The sequence below is a fragment of the Entelurus aequoreus genome, linkage group LG17, assembly GCF_033978785.1.
Source record: "Entelurus aequoreus isolate RoL-2023_Sb linkage group LG17, RoL_Eaeq_v1.1, whole genome shotgun sequence".
Classification (NCBI taxonomy): domain Eukaryota; kingdom Metazoa; phylum Chordata; class Actinopteri; order Syngnathiformes; family Syngnathidae; genus Entelurus; species Entelurus aequoreus.
Window position 1 is genome coordinate 9,243,613 of NC_084747.1, and position 24,091 is coordinate 9,267,703.

The 24,091-nt window shown below is 42.1% G+C and overlaps 2 protein-coding genes across 2 annotated transcripts; both read right to left on the reverse strand.

The window, feature by feature from the left end:
* Window positions 1–1,476: 1,476 nt before the first annotated feature.
* Window positions 1,477–5,127, reverse strand: LOC133632094 (zinc finger protein OZF-like). Its single transcript, XM_062024330.1, has 4 exons — window positions 4,271–5,127; window positions 3,683–4,018; window positions 3,440–3,514; window positions 1,477–1,565 (listed from the first exon to the last, which is right to left on the reverse strand). Exons 1-4 carry the CDS (start codon window positions 4,824–4,826, stop codon window positions 1,477–1,479), a joined length of 1,056 nt encoding a protein of 351 aa, XP_061880314.1. The 5' UTR covers window positions 4,827–5,127.
* An 11,752-nt stretch (window positions 5,128–16,879) lies between these two features.
* LOC133632095 (gastrula zinc finger protein XlCGF17.1-like) lies at window positions 16,880–19,639 on the reverse strand. Its single transcript, XM_062024331.1, has 2 exons — window positions 18,368–19,639; window positions 16,880–16,898 (listed from the first exon to the last, which is right to left on the reverse strand). The coding sequence occupies exons 1-2, from the start codon at window positions 19,336–19,338 to the stop codon at window positions 16,880–16,882; spliced, it is 990 nt and encodes a 329-aa protein (XP_061880315.1). The 5' UTR covers window positions 19,339–19,639.
* Between the last annotated feature and the right edge of the window lie 4,452 nt (window positions 19,640–24,091).

Consider the following 24,091-nt stretch of genomic DNA (forward strand, 5'->3'; position numbering starts at 1 on the left):
AAGGTTCAAGCTATTGAATACCGGTACAGTATGCTAAAGAGAACAGTAAGCAGCTATGTTTTATTAATATACCGTAGCTGCGTGTGTGAAATACTGTATAAGTCATTAAATGACTCCCGCCTCCTGGTGGTAGAGGGCGCTGCCGCGCTAGTGATCCTTCTTGCGACTTCCTGTACTGCAGAAGAAGTGAACACACGCAGCAAGAGATTTATTTTTTCCCTCTGCCTGAACTTTTACCATGGAGGATTACATACCGGTATCTAAAATAAAACAGTTTTCTAAACTGGACTTTCAATGGAAGCAGGAGGTAATAATTAAAGGAATATCTCCATCGAAACAGAGACTTTTAAAACTGAAGAAAGAAAATAAGGAAGACTTCTATAAACAAGTTATCGATGCTTTTGGTCAGAAGGAGCTGCAAATGGACTCCATTTATAAGTACAGGTAAGACCATAATAACGTTTTTTTTAATTAAATGTGCTTTTCATGATGGTATGCTTACATCACACTCAAAGCGCACGCCTAAATTTTATGGATTCCTTTTGGTAAACGCCGGAGTGAGAAGAGGTTTTAAAATAATTACCGCATGCACGGCCATCCCGCCGGTTTCCGGTAAACGCCGGTGTGACAGGAGGTTTTAAATTAATTAACGCCCCTGCGGCTATTCAAGGAAATACGGTACTTTCTTGCACAGTGTGCAACAGCACAAAACCACATCAGCAGAAAGAACCGCTCCATCTCCATCCAGTTCCAGACCTTCCGTGGTCCACAGTTGCTACAGACATTTTTGAATGGCGTGGACAACACTACCAGGTGCTAGTGGATTCCTATTCTGGATGGTTTGAAATGGACCTTCTACAAAACATCACAGCAACAGCTTTCATTTCCAAATTGAAAAGACATTTTTCAGTGCATGGTACACCACACACACTGCTATCTGACAATGCAAGACAGTACAAGTGTGAGCAATTCAGGAAGTTTGCTGAGGAGTGGGACTTCATCCACACCACCAGCAGCCCAGAGTTTCCCCAGTCGAATGGACTCGCGGAAAGAGCTGTCAGGAGTGCCAAGCAACTGATGGAGAATCCCACTGGGACAAAACTGATGTCTTCCTAAACCTCCTTAACCTCAGAAACATTCCCCGAGATGCAGACCTTGGTTCCCTGCCGAACGGTTAATGTCAAGACCAACGCGTGCAGCTATCCCAGTGTGTACCAGACTACTACAGCCAACAGCAAAAGACTCAAGACAAGTACAAGCTCGACTAGTCGACAAGAGAACTACGGTGAAACGTCACTACGACAAGTCAAGTCGCCCACTGAGTCCCTTGGCAGAAGGGCAAGTGATCCGTATGCAAACTCCTGCTGGACATGACCGACTTGGAATAGTGGAAAAGTCGTGCGAAGAGCCACGTTCCTACATCATCCAATCCGATGGGAGATGATACAGGAGGAATCGTCGCCACATCCTCCCGGTTCAAGAACGACCACCAACACCGCTCCAGAACGACGAAGCAGACTCAGGATGGTAGACATACCATGGTGGACTTAGTCCCTCCCACACCACTGAGAGAAGAGACATCGATTAGGCAAACGGAATGTGCATCACCAATTCGACCCAGATTCACGACGCAGACTGACACAACACGCGCAGGTCGAGTGTGTAGACCCAATCCAAAGTACGTGCAGTAAGAAAAGAAATATGTACGAGTGATTTATTTTGAGAGAGAGTATTTTTTCTACCTGTTCTGTGATGTGTTTAGATATTTTATACAGATAGTTAATTGTTTGTACTCACCCTACACAGTTAAGAGATTTAATCTCAGTTACATATAGATATTCATTTCAGTTATCTGCTTTCCCAATATCACCTTTTTCCCACCTTTTCTAAGGAACACTAAGTGGCGATCCGTTGGCGGTCCAGTCTTGTTCCCCTGTAACGTATGTCAGCTCTTAGTGGGACTGTGCCGAAAATGACATTTCAGTTCTCATATGTCTTGTACATGTTAAAGAATGAACAATAATAAAGCATCTTGAATCTTGATTACAGCAGGGGTTTCAAACTCATTTTAGCTCAGGGGCCGCATGGAGGAAAATCTATTTCCACGTGGGCGGGACGGGTAAAATCATGGCATGATAACTTCAAAATACGACAGATTGTTTTCTTTATTTTACTTCAACCCAAAATAGAACGATCACATTCGGAAAATGTACACATCACAAATAATCCTCTTGACAAAACACTTCAAGTTAGTTAAAAATTCTGAGGGAAAAAAATGGTGCATTTTCAAAAACACCCAACAAACCATACACACTGAGGTAGAAACTTTTCAAGAGTGTTGAGTTACTTCCTGTCTTCTAGACATAATGTGTATTGATAGAAAAATAAAAGCTGTGCAATGTGTGAACAATTTCAACAAAGCACAAATAAAAAGTGAAAAGACTGACAGTATTGCAGTAAATCACACACTGTTCACTTTCTTTACATTTGCACAGAAGACAATCATTTTCACAGAACTATATCAGTGTGCAGTGTCTCATGCTGCATTTTAAGTGGGGTTACTGATTGCTTATTTTACTCCTGTTTTACGTTGGGTGGAGGGGGAGGAGTCACAGCCCCGCTTTACCGTCTACCTCTTGCTTGGTATACTTGCTATGCTATTTGCTTGCCTAACAGAATTGCTATTGTGACATCCAGTGGACACATTTAGAACAGCAGTTTCTTTCATTAAAAATACAGCTGAATTTTACACTTTGCAAACTCATCTCGCGGGCCGGATTGAACCTGTTATGCCCGAATGTCGAGGGAGGTGGGGGTTGGGTTGTGGGTGTTGGGGGTTAATTGTTCATTAGTCTCTGATTTGCACATCAACCAGTCTGAGGAGTAAAAGTTGGCACTTGGTTATGCAAACAGTTACCCAGCATCACTTATGCGTCAACGTCAGTTTTGATACATCTCAACTTTGCAGTGAAAAAGGGTGTAGTGCAGGTTTTTGAGCGTGCACAAACTTGACACATGAGGTCCCTGGACTGAAGAAGGAGTAACCAAGCACTTGAAGCATCATCTATCTTACTGTTCAGCAATGTTTCAGATACAGAGAAGACATGGGGTCATGAGTGGATAAGATTATGCTCCAAATAATCCAAGTTTGTATGAATACCTCAGATATTTGTGAAAGAAGCAGTGAGGAGGTCCTGGGTAGGGTGGATGTCACCACATATGAGCAACATACCACAAACTAAACAGCTAATTGGTTATTTTCCCTTGTGTGTTCTTATGTGTTTTACTGCGTCTGCATTATGTGGGAACCTTTTACAGCACACTGAACAACTAAATGGTTTTTCTCCAGCGTGTGTTCTCATGTGTCGCCACAAAGAGCTGTTATGAGGAAAGCTTTTGCCACAAACTGAACACTTAAATGTTTTTTCACCTGTGTGTGTTCTCATGTGTCGAGTCAAATGGCTATTTTGAGAAAAGCTGTTGCCACAAACTGAACAATTAAAGGGTTTTTCACCTGTGTGTGTCCTCATGTGTTTAGTCAAACTGCTCTTAATAGAAAAGCTTTTGCCACAAACTGAACACTTAAAGGGTTTTTCACCAGTGTGTGTTGTCATGTGTTTAGTCAAATGGCTATTTTGGGAAAAGCTGTTGCCACAAACTGAACAATTAAAGGGTTTTTCACCTGTGTGTGTTCTCATGTGTTTAGTCAAACTGCTCTTAAAAGAAAAGCTTTTGCTACAAACTGAACACTTAAATGTTTTTTCACCTGTGTGTGTTCTCATGTGTGGAGTCAAATTGCTCTTAATAGAAAAGCTTTTGCCACAAACTGAACAACTAAATGGTTTTTCACCTGTGTGTGTTCTCATGTGTTTAGTCAAAATGCTCTTAAAATAAAAGCTTTTGCCACAAACTGAACACTTTAATGTTTTTTCACCTGTGTGTGTTCTCATGTGTCGAGTCAAAATGCTCTTAATAGAAAAGCTGTTGCCACAAACTGAACAATTAAAGGGTTTTTCACCTGTGTGTGTTCTCATGTGTTTAGTCAAACTGCTCTTAAAAGAAAAGCTTTTGCTACAAACTGAACACTTAAATGTTTTTTCACCTGTGTGTGTTCTCATGTGTGGAGTCAAATTGCTCTTAATAGAAAAGCTTTTGCCACAAACTGAACAACTAAATGGTTTTTCACCTGTGTGTGTTCTCATGTGTTTAGTCAAAATGCTCTTAAAATAAAAGCTTTTGCCACAAACTGAACACTTTAATGTTTTTTCACCTGTGTGTGTTCTCATGTGTTGAGTCAAAATGCTCTTATTAAAAAAGCGTTTGCCACAAACTGAACACTTAAATGTTTTTTCACCTGTGTGCGTTCTCATGTGTTGAGTCAAATTGCTATTTTGAGAAAAGCTTTTGGCACAAACTGAACAATTGAAGGGTTTTTCACCTGTGTGTGTTCTCATGTGTTGAGTCAAAATGCTCTTATTAAAAAAGCTTTTGTCACAAACTGAACAATTAAAGGGTTTTTTACCTGTGTGTGTTCTCATGTGTCGAGTCAACTTTCTATTTTGAGAAAAGCTGTTGCCACAAACTGAACACTTAAATGTTTTTTCACCTGTGTGTGTTCTCATGTGTTGAGTCAATGAGCCATTTCCAGAAAAGCTGTTGCCACAAACTGAACAATTAAAGGGTTTTTCACCTGTGTGTGTTCTCATGTGTAGAGTCAAACTGCTCTTTTTAGTAAAACTTTCAGCACAAACTGAGCAGCTCAAACATGTTTTACCTCTCTTCTTTGTAGAGCATTCAGAGTGTTTGTTGTCAGTGTGAGTCCTCATATCACCTTCACAGTCTGTATCGCTGCTCAAAGTTACTTCAATCTCGTCTTCAGCCTCACTATCTGATAGTGGAGCTAAGAGGTTGTCTACTTGTGGTCTCTCTTCATCATCTTCAGTCTTCACAGAGAGAATACTCAGTGGAAACTTGGTGTAATCAGCTTCCTCTCGTCCTAGAAGACACTCTCCCTCCTGAGTGATGCAGAGTTCCTCCTCTTCCTTTTTAATGCAGGGTGGTTGTGGAGTCTCCTGCTTCAAAGTGGAGCTCCCCCCTAACTGAGGGGAAACTTCTTCTGGATTACCGATCAGCTGCTGGACGTCTGCAAGACACAAACAACAAAAACACACTTTCTTCTATGTACTGTATGTGTGTGTAGTAGGGTTGTACAGTATACTGCGACTAATAAAGTATCGTGGTACTAATCAATTGAAATCGGTACTATAGCACCTTTGAAAAGTACCGGTACCGTTCTTTCACCTGAATGCTGCTGTGCGGCGGTGACTACTGAGCCGAGGCGCATGATGTTGAGTGTGTCAAAACGCACACACAAAGTGCATACAAGCAATAACATGGTGGAGAGGAAGAAAGGCAACAAAGGACAATTCTACTGGTTAATAAAGAGGGTGCGTGAAGTGCAATATGGAGGTATTTGGGCTTCTAAACTAACAATAAAGGTGACACTTTAAACAGGGAGCCGCCGCTCTGCAAGGGTTGCTTTACACCTTTCCTGTTTGTGGGCTCCCAGACCGTGGTCGAGGAGCGCAGGGGAGACGTTCCCTCCAGGGCCCATGTTGTGTCGGGGGTAACACTGGGTCCATAAAGCTCCGCTCTTTGGTCGGAAGGACGAGGCCGTCGATTAGTTACAACTTGCTCACTTTATTTATCATTTCCACGGGGCACAAGCGGACATCTACCATGCTAAAACAGTAAATAAACACAAGACATATATATACTCTATTAGCCACAACACAACCAGGCTTATATCTAATATGCCACACATTAATCCACATAACAAACACCTCCCCCCTCCCGTCCATATAACCCACCAATACAAATCAAACACCCGCACAACACACTCAATCCCACAGCCCAAAGTACCGTTCACCTCCGTAAAGTTCATACAGCACATATATTTCCCCAAAGTCACGTACGTTACATGCACATAGCGGCACGCACGTACGGGCAAGCGATCAAATGTTTGGAAGCCAAAGCTGCGTACTCACGGTAGCGCGTCTGCTATCCAACTCAAAGTCCTCCTGGTTGTGTTGCTGCAGCCAGCCGCTAATACACAGCTTCCCACCTATATACTGTGGAATTACTATTTAATTAATACTGTGGAATTTTGCGATGAAAACAGACGACTTAATAGCTGGCCACAAATTCTTTTTTGGAAACTGTGGACGTCGTGTCCTCCGGACCAAAGAGGAAAAGAACCATCCGGATTGTTATAGACGCAAAGTTGAAAAGCCAGCGTGTGTGATGGTATGGGGGTGTATTAGTGCCCAAGGCATGGGTAACTTACACATATGTGAAGGCACCATTAATGCTGAAAGGTACATACAGGTTTTGGAGCAACATATGTTGCCATCCAAGCAACGTTACCATGGACGCCCCTGCTTATTTCAGCAAGACAATGCCAAGCCACGTGTTACATCAACGTGGCTTCATAGTAAAAGAGTGCGGGTACTAGACTGGCCTGCCTGTAGTCCAGACCTGTCTCCCATTGAAAATGTGTAGTGCATTATGAAGCTTAAAATACCACAACGGAGACGCCCGGACTGTTGAACAACTTAAGCTGTACATCAAGCAAGAATGGGAAAGAATTACACCTGAGAAGCTTAAAAAATGTGCTATAGTTACATTAATCATTAGTAATGGAGCAGCCTAGTTTTGAATGGCAGGGTCCCTGCTATCACATGTTGATAAAAATATAACATTTACATAATAAAAATCAACTACAGGCTTCCCAAATGCTGTAATAAATTAAGCATGATGAGTTGACTTGAAACGGTTTAATGTTGCACTTTTTATATGTAGAAGAAAAATTGTGTCATTTTATTTAATCAGAGCAACAACTTGAGGCAGTTTAATGTTGATTAACGTGGGAAGAATTATTATAGTGTTCCCAATGTTAAAAGGATAAAGCCATTGTTTACAAATTTGGTAAATAAATAACCCAAAAATTTATATTTTGTTGTTTTCTTACTGTACCGAAAATGAACCGAACCGTGACCTCTAAACCGAGGTACGTACCGAACCAAAATTGTTGTGTACCGTTACACCCCTACTGATTAGACATACTAGCACTGTGTCAAATAAAAAGTATCACATTCTAGTAGACATGGTCTTTTTTTCAATCATACACTCACTCATCCCTTTAACCGTTACAGGCTCAAGAATTTGCATGCACGTTCCGCGGGCTGTTCATCTTTTTTTCTTTTCTTTTTTTTACAATAACATGTTTATGATCGTGTCATGTCTTAAATGAAGTTGAGATTAAAATGGGATTAATTGTCCAGCCCTACTAAGAACTAGGAAATACAATTAAAAAATGCTCAAAATCAAATCCTGGCGCAACAACATCATTTTAATCTTTCACTAGCTGCTACAGTGTTTACAAGATGGAGGATGACTTAGAGATAGTGGCTGTTATGTCCACTCTAACATCCATCCAATGGGCGAGGGCGGACCTACGTCACTTCCGCCTACCAATCCCCTAGCAGCCGGTCGCCATATTGAATTCGTTGAAAACAAACCAGCTCACAGCGAACACAGCATTGACAGAAAAAGCATTTAACGAGGTTTCACGGCATTTGAAACTGTTCTAAATGGCGTATGATTATGTAAATAGTCTTTCCAGTGAGGCTAGGTTAAGATACGAGTTAAAATGTTCTGTAGTTGGATTAAACGACTGCCCTTACCGCCTTCCAGCAGATGCGTGGACTGATAATCCGACACAATGGCCGGACATGGAATTTGGAAATCTATATGTCTACCTCACACACACACCAGGTATATTATTTCATATCTATAGAAAGCCGATTCAAATTTAAACGAAACCGGTTTTAGAAAATAGCCTATACAGGCTATAGACTATATAGTATATACCGCATGTTATTTTTGTACAACAACAACTTCAGCTGTCGAACGTTATAAGGTACAAATTCAACAAGTACAACATTAGCACGGACGGTATAGCCAAGTTGTGGTTAAGAAGGTGGATTTTTGTTCCTTATATTTACCAGAAACAAAGTGATCCGAACACACGACCCGGGACTTTGGGGGACTCCAGTGAGAACCGTCCTCGTTTTCCCGGTGTAAAGCTGCGAGTCATTTGTCTCGTCTCTGTGGGCTTTTATCACGCTTTGGCAGAACAAAATACAACCTTTGTTTTCCCTGTTTCCAGTTGTGGTTAGCACAACCAAAAACAACACCGTTTTTCGGCATTTTGGAGGCAGAATGACGGGTCTAACCAGCGTAGGTCGACAGGTTAAAGAGTAATGGCAACGGTTTGTTTTCAACGCCAGTCTGGTTACTATGGCTCGAAGAACCCGTATGTAGCTCAGTTGCCCGGATGTCGGCCCTCACCCATAACTTGATGGACTCCATGAATAACTTAGCTTAGTAATGCGAGCTAAATATTTGAAATGTGGCGTTTGCCAAACATGGGAAGCGCTTGTTTTGCTCTTCCACTTTCTTCATTTGACTTTTGCATTCTTTCATCTCCTCTGATGTGAACTCCACTGCCTTCTTCAAGCTAACAATCATGGCGGCTCTTTCTTTACATTCTTCAACAAAGCCGGCTAATTTCGATTTTAAGGGCTTGAAATAGTTTTCAAATGACAAAACTTCAAGTCACTCACCTTCATCTTTCGTCTTTATCTCCGTTGGTGATTTGCTGGAAGTTGGTGGCGCTGATTCTCTTTCATGTTCTCTTTTAGCGGACGTCGCCATCTTAGCATAGCAGTAGTCGTCCATCTTCTATCACGTCTTCAATCTTCACTTCAGATATCGCTCCAAACTCAATGCACGTTTCGTGGCTTTGGAAAATGCGAATTGAGATATTTGTTGCTATATTTGCTGTGAATCATATAACTTTAAGATCGTGAATTCGAAGAATCTCCGAACAACCATAGCATGCGGTCTTCGTCTTTTTGCTTGGCTTCAAGTACATTTGCGCATGCGCAATAAGTCCGCAACTTCCGTTTCCTACTCCACATCATTTTTTTCCCCAAAATAAAGGCAATTTAATCTTATTTTAAAACAATGGTTAGTAAAAGTATCTAACATCAAATAATGGACAACTACTGTTTGAAAATAAAAAATATATATATACAAGCACGTGCACAGACTTTTTCCATGGCTGTTGTTCAAACCAGAAAAAGGGCAAACATCGAGGAAAAACACAGAAACATTTTTTCAAGCTACTTAGTTGTTTTAGTTCAAAACCTTTAGAAAGTCAAATGATTACTCTGTGTAGATCAGGGGTGTCAAACTCATTTTAGATCCGGGGCCACATGGAGAAAAATCAACTCCCAAGTGGGCCGGACTGGTAAAATTATGGCACGATAACTTAAAAAATAAAGACAACTTCAGATTGTTTTCTTTGTTTAAAAGTAGAACAAGCACATTCTGAAAATGTACGAATCATAATGTTGTTGTTTTGTTTTTTTACACTTACATGTTGTGGTTAATAGTATTCTATCTTTATTTGTTGCTATTTATACTTTCTGAATAAATTGTGTGATAAACGTTCAACTCTTTGGTGTTAATTTTCAATCTATCAAGATAAAAAAATAATATCAAAATCAATTAGGATGTTATTTATGTAGTTTGCTCATTTTCCTCGACTGGTGCACTAACATCGAGTGGTTTATTTTTGTTTTACATATGTAGCATAATCTACAAAGATACAAAGAATTGCTATTGCGACATCCAGTGGACACATTTAGAACAGCAGTTTCTTTCATTCAAAAATTTTGGCTCATTATTTCACTTAGCAAACTCATCCCGCGGGCCGGATAAAGCCTGATCCGGCCCTCGGGCCGTATGTTTGACACCCCTGGTGTAGATCATTTGGTAAAATGACTGTTTTGTTGTTGTAATTTTCGAACACACCACCAGGGTGTGCACATCAGGAAATCAGTTATTACCACTCTCTCATGCAGTGCGTATGTAAAATTGCTGTCCTCCTGAAGTCTTTATTAAAGCCAAGTTATTCCTGCAACTCGGCATGGTTCTTCCTACTGGTAACCACAAACAACAACATGGTGTCAGAGTAGCGGACAAACTTCTCGCCTGTGAGTACTTTTTGTACTAAAATTTGCCGCCGGAGATTTTTTTCCTGCCATGCGGTGTACACGCCGATCCCTAATGGCGGACGGGTTTCGTCGTCCAGACCCAGTCGTCTTCAACGACAATCATACTTGCCAACCCTCCCATTTTTAGCGAGAGAATCCCGGTATTCAGCGCCTCTCCCGACAACCTCCCGGCAGAGATTTTCTCCCGACAAACTCCCGGTATTCAGCCGGAGCTGGAGGCCACGCCCCCTCCAGCTCAATGCGGACCTGAGTGGGGACAGCCGTTCTCACGTCCGCTTTCCCAGCAGCTTGCCTGCCCAATGACGTCATAACATCTACAGCTTTTAGAGAGTAGAGTGCACAACAAGGAGAGAGAGTTCTTGGTTTCTTATGTGGGTTTATTGTTAGGCAGTTTCATTAACGTCCTCCCAGCGCGGTAACAACACACAACACCAGCAGTCACGTTTAGTCTACCGTAAAGCAGTTCGTCTGCCGTAAACAGCAATGTTGTGACACTCTTAAACAGGACAATACTGCCACCTACTGGATAGCCTGCAGAACACTGAAATTCAAGTATGTCTTTTATTTATATGTATAATAAAATAAAAAATAAAATATATATATATATATATATATATATATATATATATATATATATATATATATATATATATATATATATATATATATATATGAAATACTTGATTTGGTGAATTCTAGCTGTAAATATACTCTCCTCTTAACCACGCCCTTAGCCACGCCCCCCGCCCCAACCACGCCCCCTCCCGATATTGGAGGTCTCAAGGTTGGCAAGTATGATGACAATGTCGCGGAGAACTGGCGCATTTTCGAGCAAGAATGACATTTTCATTGCTGCTGCTCACTCGGACAAGCCCGCGAAGACCCGTGCATATGTAATAGTGTGATGTTGTTGCGCTATATTATGAACTAGACAGGGTGTTATATTTCATTTTGAAGTATCGCTTTTATTTTGAAGAACCGGATGTCCGGTGCAGGAAGTGTCTTTGCTGTTTTTTCGATTGCATTACTTCCTCTTCCCTCTGACTTTTGAGTACAAGGTAATAGTTCTTCACTGCTCCGTGTTTCTTCATATTGTAAATATTCTTCCTAAATGTTTGTAGATACTTTAAAAGTTAACCCAATAATGTTGTGTGTACAAGTGATGTGTTGTTTTGAGTCATTTTTATGCACAATTTCGTTTATTTAGAAGTAGAGCGTCGACTGTGTGAATTGTTTGGTAGTATTTACACGTGGTATTTACATCACACAGGAGCAGATATCACTCCGCCAGAAAGTTGAAACCTGTGTGTGTGTGTTTCATGTTTCCAACACAGGTATGTGGATTTGTGCATTATTATTATTTTGTGATAAAACGTTTTTGTTAATGTAATTTAATTTATTATTATTTTTATATGAATGAATGTTTGTTACTTCCTCTTCCTTCGGACTTTTGAATGAGAAGGAGCAGATATCACTCCGCCAGAAAGTTGAAACCTGTGTGTGTGTGTGTTTCATGTTTCCAACACAGGTTATCAATAAATACTGAACTAGGGCTGCAACTAACGATTAATTTGATAATCGATTAATCTGTTGATTATTACTTCGATTAATCGATTAATAATCGGATAAAAGAGACAAACTACATTTCTATCCTTTCCAGTATTTTATTGAAAAAAACCAGCATACTGCCACCATGTTGTGGACATTGGGGGTGCAGCATACACCAACAATAACACAGAAATGTAATTCATCAGAACTGAATCAGATATTGTACACGTTTCTGTTGTGAATAATAAAGGATTCATTTCAGGCTGCCTCTGAATAATAGCATGAAATATTCCAGCACCTTCATAACGTTTAGTTGTACTAAAGCGTCACTCAAATGTAAATATATTTATATAGCTTTATGGGCCCGGCTACATTGATCCATTATGAAACCAACCTGAGATATTTCTGTCCGTTATGTTTATTTCCAAATTGGTACCCGTGCGTTTTCTCTCTCAAAACGGAGTCAAATGTGCCGGAGACACATTATCAGCCCCGCGTTGCAACAAAGGCATAACTTTAACGTTACTCACAAAAAAGCTATGGACTTAAAAAGTTACGTACTGTGAGTTCCTCCCTTCATCCATGGCTACAACATGTTTCCTCTTCAGGTGCTCCTGAAGCAATGTTGTACTTCCGTGCCATTTTGCAGGAAACGGTCTTCTATGAAGTCTTTAAAGTGAAGTGTTCCCACACCTTTGACGACTTAGGTCATACACTTTTCTCCATTGAAGCAATAACCTCAAGATGTTTCTCCGCTAAACTATCGGTAGTGTTTTCCTGCGCCATTTTTCAAATGTTTCCAGCAAAGGAGACGCCGTCGTCACGTGAGCTGCACATGACACATCATTGGCTAGCTTACGCCACCTCATGAGACGTAGCCTCACCGCCGCCCTGGCGCTGTTTTGTACTGTTTTTGTACTTATTTTGATAATTGTTCCTCAGCTGTTTGTAAATGTTGCAGTTTATAAATTAAGGTTTATAAAACAAAAAACAACAACAAAAAAATAACAAAAAAAACCCCAAAAAAAGCCTCCGCGCATGCGCATAGCATAGTTCCAACGAATCGATGATTAAATTAATCGCCAACTATTTTGGTAATCGATTTTAATCGATTAGTTGTTGCCGCCCTATACTGAACCGACGGCATGGTGAAGTGTCTTTTATTTTAAAAAAGTACACAACGCAGAATGAGACTCACTACACATACATCCTATTAAACCTCGCTGGTCCACAAGCGATTGAGAGGGAGCGCTCGTTTGCGTACGCGCCAGAGGTCCGTGCCGCCTGAGAGGGCGGTGCTATTCTTGCTCCTGCAGAGTCGCGGGAAGATCCCGAGTGCCTGAAGAGGAAGTTCAGAGAAATGTGCAATTCGCGAACGAACAAAACATTGGAAAACATTGGAAAGGGACAAGTTCCATTCGAGAATTCAAAAGCATGGGGAGAGCATGGAATCATTCATCAGTGATTTAAAGATTAAAGCTAAAACATGTCAATTTGGAGATCTAACGGACGAACTCATATGTGACAAATTTGTGTGTGGCATCACAAACGACTCTCTGAGAAAGACATTACTGAGGGACAGTGAATTGACTCTTGCCAAGGCAATCTCAATCTGCCGCATTCACGAAATGACAGAGGAAAATATCAAAACATTGGCTACACAAGCTACCAATGTTGATGAGATTAAACCCACACAATACAAGCAATTTAAAGGCACATTCCAGAAAATTGCCCGGACTATCACAAAGTGTAACAATTGTGGAGGGAGTCACACAGCAAAAAGGGGAATGTGTCCGGCGTTTGGACAACAATGTCACAACTGCATGAAACAAAATCACTACAAAAAATGCTGCAAGTCAAAGCCACAGAGCCAGTCCAAGTTTACCACAAACAAGCGCTATGGACAGTCTGTGCATGATGTGACAATGGATCAACACAGCCAAAGTGAAAATGACATTCTATGTGGATGGCTTGGAAATTGAAAATTGTGTTGACACTGTAAATCCACAACAAAGAGACCAAGATGAAGGATTTGTCACAGTGTGCATAAATGACGTGCCAACCGAAATGAAAGTGGATACAGGTGCTAAATGCAATGTAATGTCACTGAAGACTTTCAATAGAGTAAACAGCGGCGTGAAACTCGCCAAACAACACAAAAGCACAAATTTGGTTGCTTACGGAGGAGCCAAAATCGAGACAAGGTGAAGCTACACTGACATGCTTTTTAAAGGGACAGCGCCACTTACTGACATTTTTCATAGTGGATAAAAATGTGACATCGCTGTTGGGCTTCCGTGCATGCCTGCGTGTGGGGCTAGTCGAGTTGAGTCCCGATGTGCACCATGTCCCCACAGAGAACACTGGAGAGTTCAGCGCACGGATCCTCACACGATACCAAGATATTTTCAGTGAAGAGCTCGGAGAACTACCAGTTGTCTACACGATGACAGAGGACCCCAATGTGCCGCCTGTTGTTAGGACGGCCCACCGCATCCCCGTAGTGATGCAAGATTGTGTGAAAGCTGAACTTGAATGCATAGGCGTTATTACTTCAGTCACCGAACCAACAGATTGGGTGTCATCCATGGTCGCTGCGCACAAGAAAGGCAAATCAGAAATCAGATTACGCATCAACCCCAAAGATTTAAATGAAGCACTAAAACGGCCCCACCACCCCATGAGAAGCGTGGAGGAGGTAGCAGCACAAATGTCAGGTGCGACAGTGTTTTCAGTGCTAGACGCAAAAAACTCATTCTGGCAGATCCGCCTGGACAAGAAGTCCTCAATGAAGACAACATTCAGTACTCCTTTTGGACGTTACAGATTCCTTCGCATGCCTTTCGGTATTAACTCTGCAAGCGAGGTATTCCAGTGCACAATGGATCAACTCTTTACTGGATATCCATGCTCAGTCATTGTCGATCGGAGGCCGTGATGTGGCGGAGCACGACGCCAACCTAAAAAAAGTGCTTGAACGTGTGAAGGAAATAAACCTCAAACTCAACCCGCAGAAATGCAAGTTTAGACTTGACCAAGTATGCTACGTTGGTCATATCTTCACAAGTAAAGGATTGAAAGCTGACCCCTCCAAAACCGCTGCTATCACAGAGATGCCAGTCCCCACAGATGTCACTTCACTTCAACGTTTCCTGGGAATGGTCAACTATCTTGGCAAGTACATTCCAAACCTCAGTGACATCGCAATGCCACTGAGGAAACTGACTCACAAAGAGACCGCATGGTGCTGGTTCCAGCAACACCAAGATGCTTTCGACCGCCTGAAAGCATGTCTCTCCTTTCCACCAGTATTGGCCTACTACCATGTCAAAGGGCCAGTGACGCTGACCTGTGACGCGTCATGTTTTGGACTAGAAGCTGCTTGCATGCAAACTGGAAGGCCAGTAGCCTTTGCATCCCGCACCATTACAGAAACAGCAACTCGATACGCTCAAATTGAGAAGGAGCTCCTAGCTGTTGTGTTTGCGTGCACCAAGTTCAGAGACTATGTATATGGCAAGCCCACCATAGTAGAAACTGACCACCAACCGTTGGTGACTATCTTGAAGAAACCAATTCACAATGCCCCTGCCCGTCTTCAGCGGATGCTGCTACGCCTGCAAAGCTATGACATAATCTTAGTCTACAAAAAAAGGAAAGCACATGTACTTAGCTGACACTCTTTCAAGAGCCCCTAATGCAACAGACAGTGAGAGCCCATCTGATAGTGGTTCTTTCGACGTCATGTCGGTGAGCTACATTTCTACAGCCCGCCTGGAAGAGCTCAAGAAACACACGGAGGAGGATGAAGTATTGCAGGCTCTCAATGCAGTTATCCAGCGTGGATGGCCTGCCAGACAGACTCAGCTGCAGCCTGCCATTGAAGTTTTCTTCCCCTACAGAGACGAACTCACTGTGGAAGATGGAATCGTCATGAAAGGGCAGAAAGCAGTTATTCCCCGGTCACTACAAAAAGAGTTCATTAAGATTGTACATAAAGGTCAGCCAGGTATTGAAGCGACCAAACGCAGAGCAAGAGGTATCATCTTTTGGCCATTAATGTCACGAGACATCACTGAAGAACTACTTTCTTGCACTGTGCAACAGCACAAAACCACATCAGCAGAAAGAACCGCTCCATCTCCATCCAGTTCCAGACCTTCCGTGGTCCACAGTTGCTACAGACATTTTTGAATGGCGTGGACAACACTACCAGGTGCCAGTGGATTCCTATTATGGATGGTTTGAAATGGACCTTCTACAAAACATCACAGCAACAGCTTTCATTTCCAAATTGAAAAGACATTTTTCAGTGCATGGTACACCAAACACACACTGCTATCTGACAATGCAAGACAGTACAAGTGTGAGCAATTCAGGAAGTTTGCTGAGGAGTGGGACTTCATCCACACCACCAGCAGCCCAGAGTTTCCCCAGTCGAATGGACTCGCGGAAAGAGCTGTCAGGAGTGCCAAGCAACTGATGGAGAAATCCCACTGGGACAAAACTGATGTCTTCCTAAACCTCCTTAACCTCAGAAACATTCCCCGAGATGCAGACCTTGGTTCCCCTGCCGAACGGTTAATGTCAAGACAAACGCGTGCAGCTATCCCAGTGTGTACCAGACTACTACAGCCAACAGCAAAAGACTCAAGACAAGTACAAGCTCGACTAGTCGACAAGAGAACTACGGTGAAACGTCACTACGACAAGTCAAGTCGCCCACTGAGTCCCTTGGCAGAAGGGCAAGTGATCCGTATGCAAACTCCTGCTGGACATGACCGACTTGGAATAGTGGAAAAGTCGTGCGAAGAGCCACGTTCCTACATCATCCAATCCGATGGGAGAACATACAGGAGGAATCGTCGCCACATCCTCCCGGTTCTAGAACGACCACCAACACCGCTCCAGAACGACGAAGCAGACTCAGGATGGTAGACATACCATGGTGGACTTAGTCCCTCCCACACCACTGAGAGAAGAGACATCGATTAGGCAAACGGAATGTGCATCACCAATTCGACCCAGATTCACGACGCAGACTGACACAACACGCGCAGGTCGAGTGTGTAGACCCAATCCAAAGTACGTGCAGTAAGAAAAGAAAAATGTACGAGTGATTTATTTTGAGAGAGAGTATTTTTTCTACCTGTTCTGTGTTGTGTTTAGATATTTCATACAGATAGTTAATTGTTTGTACTCACCCTACACAGTTAAGAGATTTAATCTCAGTTACATATAGATATTCATTTCAGTTATCTGCTTTCCCAATATCACCTTTTTCCCACCTTTTCTAAGGAACACTAAGTGGCGATCCGTTGGCGGTCCAGTCTTGTTCCCCTGTAACGTATGTCAGCTCTTAGTGGGACTGTGCCGAAAATGACATTTCAGTTCTCATATGTCTTGTACATGTTAAAGAATGAACAATAATAAAGCATCTTGAATCTTGATTACAGCAGGGGTTTCAAACTCATTTTAGCTCAGGGGCCGCATGGAGGAAAATCTATTTCCACGTGGGCGGGACGGGTAAAATCATGGCATGATAACTTCAAAATACGACAGATTGTTTTCTTTATTTTACTTCAACCCAAAATAGAACGATCACATTCGGAAAATGTACACATCACAAATAATCCTCTTGACAAAACACTTCAAGTTAGTTAAAAATTCTGAGGGAAAAAAATGGTGCATTTTCAAAAACACCCAACAAACCATACACACTGAGGTAGAAACTTTTCAAGAGTGTTGAGTTACTTCCTGTCTTCTAGACATAATGTGTATTGATAGAAAAATAAAAGCTGTGCAATGTGTGAACAATTTCAACAAAGCACAAATAAAAAGTGAAAAGACTGACAGTATTGCAGTAAATCACACACTGTTCACTTTTTTTACATTTGCACAGAAGACAATCATTTTCACAGAACTATATCAGTGTGCAGTGTCTCATGCTGCATTTTAAGTGGGGTTACTGATTGCTTATTTTACTCCTGTTTTACGTTGGGTGGAGGGGGAGGAGTCACAGCCCCGCTTTACCGTCTACCTCTTGCTTGGTATACTTGCTATGCTATTTGCTTGCCTAACAGAATTGCTATTGTGACATCCAGTGGACACATTTAGAACAGCAGTTTCTTTCATTAAAAATACAGCTGAATTTTACACTTTGCAAACTCATCTCGCGGGCCGGATTGAACCTGTTATGCCCGAATGTCGAGGGAGGTGGGGGTTGGGTTGTGGGTGTTGGGGGTTAATTGTTCATTAGTCTCTGATTTGCACATCAACCAGTCTGAGGAGTAAAAGTTGGCACTTGGTTATGCAAACAGTTACCCAGCATCACTTATGCGTCAACGTCAGTTTTGATACATCTCAACTTTGCAGTGAAAAAGGGTGTAGTGCAGGTTTTTGAGCGTGCACAAACTTGACACATGAGGTCCCTGGACTGAAGAAGGAGTAACCAAGCACTTGAAGCATCATCTATCTTACTGTCCAGGAAGGTTTCAGATACAGAGAAGACATGGGGTCATGAGTGGATAAGATTATGCTCCAAATAATCCAAGTTTGTATGAATACCTCAGATATTTGTGAAAGAAGCAGTGAGGAGGTCCTGGGTAGGGTGGATGTCACCACATATGAGCAACATACCACAAACTAAACAGCTAATTGGTTATTTTCCCTTGTGTGTTCTTATGTGTTTTACTGCGTCTGCATTATGTGGGAACCTTTTACAGCACACTGAACAACTAAATGGTTTTTCTCCAGCGTGTGTTCTCATGTGTCGCCACAAAGAGCTGTTATGAGGAAAGCTTTTGCCACAAACCGAACAGGTAAATGTTTTTTCTCCTGTGTGTGTTCTCATGTGTCGAGTCAAATGGCTATTTTGAGAAAAGCTGTTGCCACAAACTGAACAATTAAAGGGTTTTTCACCTGTGTGTGTCCTCATGTGTTTAGTCAAACTGCTCTTAATAGAAAAGCTTTTGCCACAAACTGAACACTTAAAGGGTTTTTCACCAGTGTGTGTTGTCATGTGTGGAGTCAAATTGCTCTTAATAGAAAAGCTGTTGCCACAAACTGAACAATTAAAGGGTTTTTCACCTGTGTGTGTTCTCATGTGTTGAGTCAAAATGCTCTTATTAAAAAAGCTTTTGCCACAAACTGAACACTTACATGTTTTTTCACCTGTGTGTGTTCTCATGTGTTGAGTCAAATTGCTATTTTGAGAAAAGCTTTTGCCACAAACTGAACAATTAAAGGGTTTTTCACCTGTGTGTGTTCTAATGTGTTGAGTCAAAATGCTCTTATTAAAAAAGCTTTTGTCACAAACTGAACAATTAAAGGGTTTTTCACCTGTGTGTGTTCTCATGTGTCGAGTCAACTTTTTATTTTGAGAAAAGCTGTTGCCACAAACTGAACACTTAAATGTTTTTTCACCTGTGTGTGTTCTCATGTGTTGAGTCAATGAGCCATTTCCAGAAAAGCTGTTGCCACAAACTGAACAATTAAAGGGTTTTTCACCTGTGTGTGTTCTCATGTGTAGAGTCAAACTGCTCTTTTTAGTAAAACTTTTAGCACAAACTGAGCAGCTCAAACATGTTTTACCTCTCTTCTTTGTAGAGCATTCAGAGTGTTTGTTGTCAGTGTGAGTCCTCATATCACCTTCACAGTCTTTATCGCTGCTCAAAGGTTCTTCAACCTCGTCTTCAGCCTCACTATCTGATAGTGGAGCTAAGAGGTTGTCTACTTGTGGTTTCTCTTCATCATCTTCAGTCTTCACAGAGAGAATACTCAGTGGAAACTTGGTGTAATCAGCTTCCTCTCGTCCTAGAAGACACTCTCCCTCCTGAGTGATGCAGAGTTCCTCCTCTTCCTTTTTAATGCAGGGTGGTTGTGGAGTCTCCTGCTTCAAAGTGGAGCTCCCCCCTAACTGAGGGGAAACTTCTTCTGGATTACCGATCAGCTGCTGGACGTCTGCAAGACACAAACAACAAAAACACACTTTCTTCTATGTACTGTATGTGTGTGTAGTAGGGTTGTACAGTATACTGCTACTAATAAAGTATCGTGGTACTAATCAATTGAAATCGGTACTATAGCACCTTTGAAAAGTACCGGTACCGTTCTTTCACCTGAATGCTGCTGTGCGGCGGTGACTACAGAGCCGAGGCGCATGATGTTGAGTGTGTCAAAACGCACACACAAAGTGCATACAAGCAATAACATGGTGGAGAGGAAGAAAGGCAACAAAGGACAATTCTACTGGTTAATAAAGAGGGTGCGTGAAGTGTAATATGGAGGTATTTGGGCTTCTAAACTAACTATAAAGGTGACACTTTAAACAGGGAGCCGCCGCTCTGCAAGAGTTGCTTTACACCTTTCCTGTTTGTGGGCTCCCAGACCGTGGTCGAGGAGCGCAGGGGAGACGTTCCCTCCAGGGCCCATGTTGTGTCGGGGGTAACACTGGGTCCATAAAGCTCCGCTCTTTGGTCGGAAGGACGAGGCCGTCGATTAGTTACAACTTGCTCACTTTATTTATTATTTCCACGGGGCACAAGCGGGCATCCACCATGCTATTAACACTCCTGCACATGCTACCACTACCTCTCCTTACTCACCCACTCACTTACTCACGTCACTCACCCCACATACTGCCACTCTTAAAGGCCTACTGAAATGATTTTTTTCTATTTAAACAGGGATAGCAGATCTATTCTATGTGTCATACTTGATCATTTCGCGATATTGTCATATTTTTGCTGAAAGGATTTAGTATAGAACAACGACGATAAAGATCGCAACTTTTGGTATCTGATAAAAAAAGGCTTGCCCCTACCGGAAGTAGCGTGACGTAGTCAGTTGAACATATACGCAAAGTTCCCTATTGTTTACAATGATGGCCGCATGAAGTGAGAGAGATTCGGACCGAGAAAGCGACGATTTCCCCATTAATTTGAGCGAGGATGAAATATTTTTAAATGAGGAAAGTGCTAGTGAAGGACTAGTGGGGAGTGGAAGATGCTGTGAGAGCCGGGGGTGACCTGATATATAGCTGGAAATGACTACAACAGTAAATAAACACAAGACATATATATACTCTATTAGCCACAACACAACCAGGCTTATATTTAATATGCCACAAATTAATCCTAATGCTAGCTCCTAGCTCCTAGCTACTACCTCGAGCTAGTTATAGCAAGCGATCAAATGTTTGGAAGCGCAGCTGTGTACTCACGTTATCGCAACTGTGTATCCAAATCAAAGTCCTCCTGGTAAGAGTCTCTGTTGTCCGAGTTCTTCCATCTTGACTGCATCTTTCGGGAATGTAAACAAAGAAGCGCCGGCTGTGTACGTGTTGCTGCTGACTTCCCTCGCAAAATAGACACTTCGCACCGACAACTTTCTTCTTTGCTTGCTCAGCTTCTTTCTCCATAATGCAATGAACAAATTGCAACAGATTCACCAACACAGATGTCCAGAATACTGTGGAATAATGAGATGAAAACAGAGCTTTTTCGTATTGACTTCAATGGTGTCCAAATACTTCCGTTTCAATGATTGACGTCACGCGCATACGTCAACCCTCAGAGGCGTTTCGAACCGGAAGTTTAGCGGGAAATTTAAAATGGCACTTTATAAGTTAACCCGGCCGTATTGGCATGTGTTGCAATGTTAAGATTTCATCATTGATATATAAACTATCAGACTGCGTGGTCGCTAGTAGTGGCTTTCAGTAGGCCTTTAAAGGCCTACTGAAATGCGATTTTCTTATCCAAACGGGGATAGCAGGTCCATTCTATGTGTCATACTTGATCATTTCGTGATACTGCCATATTTTTGCTGAAAGGATTTAGTAGAGAACATCGACGATAAAGTTCGCAACTTTTGGTCGCTGATAAAAAAGCCTTGCCTGTACCGGAAGTAGCGTGACGTCACAGGATGTGGAGCTCCTCTCATCTGCACATTGTTTACAATCATGGCCACCAGCAGCGAGAGCGATTCGGACCGAGAAAGCGACTATTACCCCATTAATTTGAGAGAGCATGAAAGATTTGTGGATGAGGAAAGTGAGAGTGAAGGATTAGAGGGCAGTGGAAGCGATTCAGATAGGGAAGATGCTGTGAGAGGCGGGTGGGACCTGATATGTGCGATCAGGAGGCACAAAGGCTGGATGAATGGGCAGCAAATAAGAAAATGATACTCAACGGGAAGAAGTCGGTAGAACTCCGGATATGTTTTGCCCGAAATCCATCACAACCTCCTGCACTGATGTTGGGGGGACAGGAGGTCCCTGTCGTGGAAACAACAAAGTACCTGGGTTACCACCTCGATCAAAACCTGACTGGAGATGTGCACATGGAGAAGGCAATAAAAACCGCCTCCAAGCGGCTGCACTACCTCACAGTCATGGCGAGACATGGACTACCTGCAGACGACCTTGTTACCATCTACACCACTCTCATCAGGCCGTGTCTGGAATATAGCTCAGTGCTCTTAGTGGGCTGCTCCAAAAAACAACAGGCAGAGCTAGAGCGAGTCCAGAAACGTGCCTGTAAAATCATTACGAGGAGAGCTGGAAACATCTCACAACCCCTACCATCACTCCAGACCAGGAGAGAGGAGGCTGCAGTGAAGCTGGTCAGGGATATGCATGATGAGCAACACCCTCTGCATGACCTGCTACCTCCAACACGAGGCAGCCGCACTGCCAGGACATTGAGGAACCAACATAAGCTGGCTGAACCCGAGCCCAAAGCCAAGACAAAGAGACTTAAAAACTCTACCCTGCATACTGCAATTAAACTGTATAATAATACTATCTAATTAAATAAGTAATACAGTCATTTACCAGAATGCTAATAGTTTCCATGCTGCTGTTGCCCTGAAAATGAAAATGTTTTTTTTTATATAAAATACTGTCTGTTCTTTTAATTTTTTTTATCTTTGTTTGTTTAATATTCATTGTAAAGTTCAGCTGTTTTTTCAGTGGGGCCTTGGCTCCACTGCAAGCATGAATAAATAAAGTCAAGTCAAGTCAAGTCAATATTCAGCTGGGAATGACTAAAACAGTAAATAAACACAAGACATATATATACTCTATTAGCCACAACACAACCAGGCTTATATTTAATATGCCACAAATTAATCCGCATAACAAACACCTCCCCCCTCCCGTCCATATAACCCACCAATACAAATCAAACACCCGCACAACACACTCAATCCCACAGCCCAAAGTACCGTTCACCTCCGTAAAGTTCATACAGCACATATATTTCCCCAAAGTCACGTACGTGACATGCACATAGCGGCACGCACGTATGGGCAAGCGATCAAATGTTTGGAAGCCAAAGCTGCGTACTCACGGTAGCGCGTCTGCTATCCAACTCAAAGTCCTCCTGGTTGTGTTGCTGCAGCCAGCCGCTAATACACAGCTTCCCACCTACAGCTTTCGTCTTTGCTGTTTTCATTGTTCATTAAACAAATTGCAAAAGATTCACCAACACAGATGTCCAGAATACTGTGGAATTTTGCGATGAAAACAGACGACTTAATAGCTGGCCACAAATTGTTTTTGGAAACTGTGGACGTCGTGTCCTCCGGACCAAAGAGGAAAAGAACCATCCGGATTGTTATAGACGCAAAGTTGAAAAGCCAGCGTGTGTGATGGTGTGGGGGTGTATTAGTGCCCAAGACATGGGTAACTTACACATCTGTGAAAGCACCATTAATGCTGAAAGGTACATACAGGTTTTGGAGCAACATATGTTGCCATCCAAGCAACGTTACCATGGACGCCCCTGCTTATTTCAGCAAGACAATGCCAAGCCACGTGTTACATCAACGTGGCTTCATAGTAAAAGAGTGCGGGTACTAGACTGGCCTGCCTGTAGTCCAGACCTGTCTCCAATTGAAAATGTGTAGTGCATTATGAAGCCTAAAATACCACAACGGAGACCCCCGGACTGTTGAACAACTTAAGCTGTACATCAAGCAAGAATGGGAAAGAATTACACCTGAGAAGCTTAAAAAATGTGCTATAGTTACCTTAATCATTAGTAATGGAGCAGCCTAGTTTTGAATGGCAGGGTCCCTGCTATCACATGTTGATAAAAATATAACATTTACATAATAAAAATCAACTACAGGCTTCCCAAATGCTGTAATAAATTAAGCATGATGAGTTGACTTGAAACCGTTTAATGTTGCACTTTTTATATGTAGAAGAAAAGTTGTGTCATTTTATTTAATCTGAGCAACAACTTGAGGCAGTTTAATGTTGATTAACGTGGGAAGAATTATTATAGTGTTCCCAATGTTAAAAGGATAAAGCCATTGTTTACAAATTTGGTAAATAAACAACCCAAAAATGTATATTTTGTTGTTTTCTTACTGTACCGAAAATGAAC